This window comes from Asparagus officinalis, chromosome 3 (genome assembly GCF_001876935.1).
Source record: "Asparagus officinalis chromosome 3, Aspof.V1, whole genome shotgun sequence".
In the NCBI taxonomy this organism is placed as follows: domain Eukaryota; kingdom Viridiplantae; phylum Streptophyta; class Magnoliopsida; order Asparagales; family Asparagaceae; genus Asparagus; species Asparagus officinalis.
In genome coordinates, this window is record NC_033796.1 from 22,838,823 (window position 1) to 22,840,337 (window position 1,515).

Here is a 1,515-nt window from a genome sequence, read left to right on the forward strand (position 1 = left end):
GGCACTGCATTCTGGCAATTCATCAAAGCGTGGTCCACCATATGCCGAACCGGTAACAACTTGGTCGAGAATCCACCGGTGTTCGACCGTTGGTTTCCGGACTCGTGCCCTGCCCCAATCCACCTGCCCTTTAGAGACCAGCGCGAATTCATCAGAAGAGTAGATATGCCTGCGGTTCGAGAATGCGCGTTCAGTTTCTCGCCTGAAAACATCAAGAAGCTCAAGGCTCGAGCCAACAAAGAAACGGGCTGCGACGGCAGGATCTCTTCATTTCAGGCGCTGCTAGCACACGTGTGGAGGTCGGTGAGTCGTGCCCGAGCTCTGAAGCCTGACCAGGAAACTTGTTGTTGGCTGCAAATAGGCTGTCGATCTAGGCTCAGTCCTCCGCTCCCCGAAGCCTACGTGGGCAACTCCATACACGGAGTAACGGTGAAGGCCTTCGCTGGCGAAGTGGAGAGCAACGGACTGGGTTGGGCCGCATTGAGGCTGAATCAGGCCATCGCTGAGGGGAGCGATCGGGCGGGGATTTACAGATGGCTAGAGTCATGGAATAAGAGACGTCCTTCGTTTATGACTATGGATCAGTTTATCTCGTCGGCCCCCGATTTATATTTATCAAGCTCGCCAAGATTTGATGTGTATGGTAATGATTTTGGATGGGGAAAGCCGGTGGCGGTTCGAAGCGGGCCGGGGAATAAGGTTGACGGGAAGTTCACTGTGTATCCGACGGCGGAGGAAGGCGGCATTGCCGTGGAGATCTGCAGCACCGCGGAGGTACTGAGTTCTCTACTTCGGGATGTGGAGTTTCTGGAAGTGGTCGCATAGTTTGTTGTAGGGGTAAATTGCACTACACCCCCAAGAACTTTCAACATGTTGTAGTAAGCCCCAGTAACTTTCAAAGTCACGCTAAACCTTCAATGGCCTTTTGGAATTGCAGGAAAAATCCCTTCCGCATTTTGAAGATAACCCCCCATTAATTAGAACCAAAAAAGCAACATAATAGTGCATTTTGAAACTTGTTGGGGCGTTTAGTGTAATTTACCCAAAAGATATTGGGAGCTCTCTGCAAAAGTTGCCGGGGGGTTTTGTGTGATTTTGAAAGTTATCCGGGGTTTACTACCAAATACTGAAAGGTCTTGGGGTTTAGTGTAATTTACCCTTTGTCGTGTTGCTACTGGCTTTTGCCAACTTCATCTGTTTGCTTCTTTCTAATTAGAAATGTTTGATTTTCTGAACAATGGAATAATTTATTGTTGAATAATTTTTAAAAAGGCATGAGACTCATGCAGCAGCTTTCTTTGAAAAAAGTAAAGATTTTTTTAAATAAGCATGAGACTCATGCAGCAGCCTTCATTGACTAAACAAAGAAAGAATCAAGCAACAAAATTTGAAAATGAAATATAAACGTGATTTTTAAAAGTCGTGAGCACCACATGAATAGTAAATAATATTATTTTATTAATGTATAGTATTTTTCCAAACGTTATAACAAATCCTTAATGAATATTCATTCCA

At 45.3% G+C, this 1,515-nt stretch overlaps 1 protein-coding gene across 1 annotated transcript in view; it reads left to right on the top strand.

Annotated features, from left to right (window-relative positions):
• The window catches only part of LOC109834773 (uncharacterized acetyltransferase At3g50280-like), a 1,666-nt gene extending 383 nt beyond the window's left edge, over positions 1-1,283 (top strand). The window contains 1 exon segment of the mRNA XM_020402791.1: positions 1-1,283. This exon segment is cut by the window's left edge and continues 4 nt beyond it. Within this exon segment, the coding sequence (XP_020258380.1) occupies positions 1-825 (825 nt within the window). The 3' untranslated portion in view covers positions 826-1,283.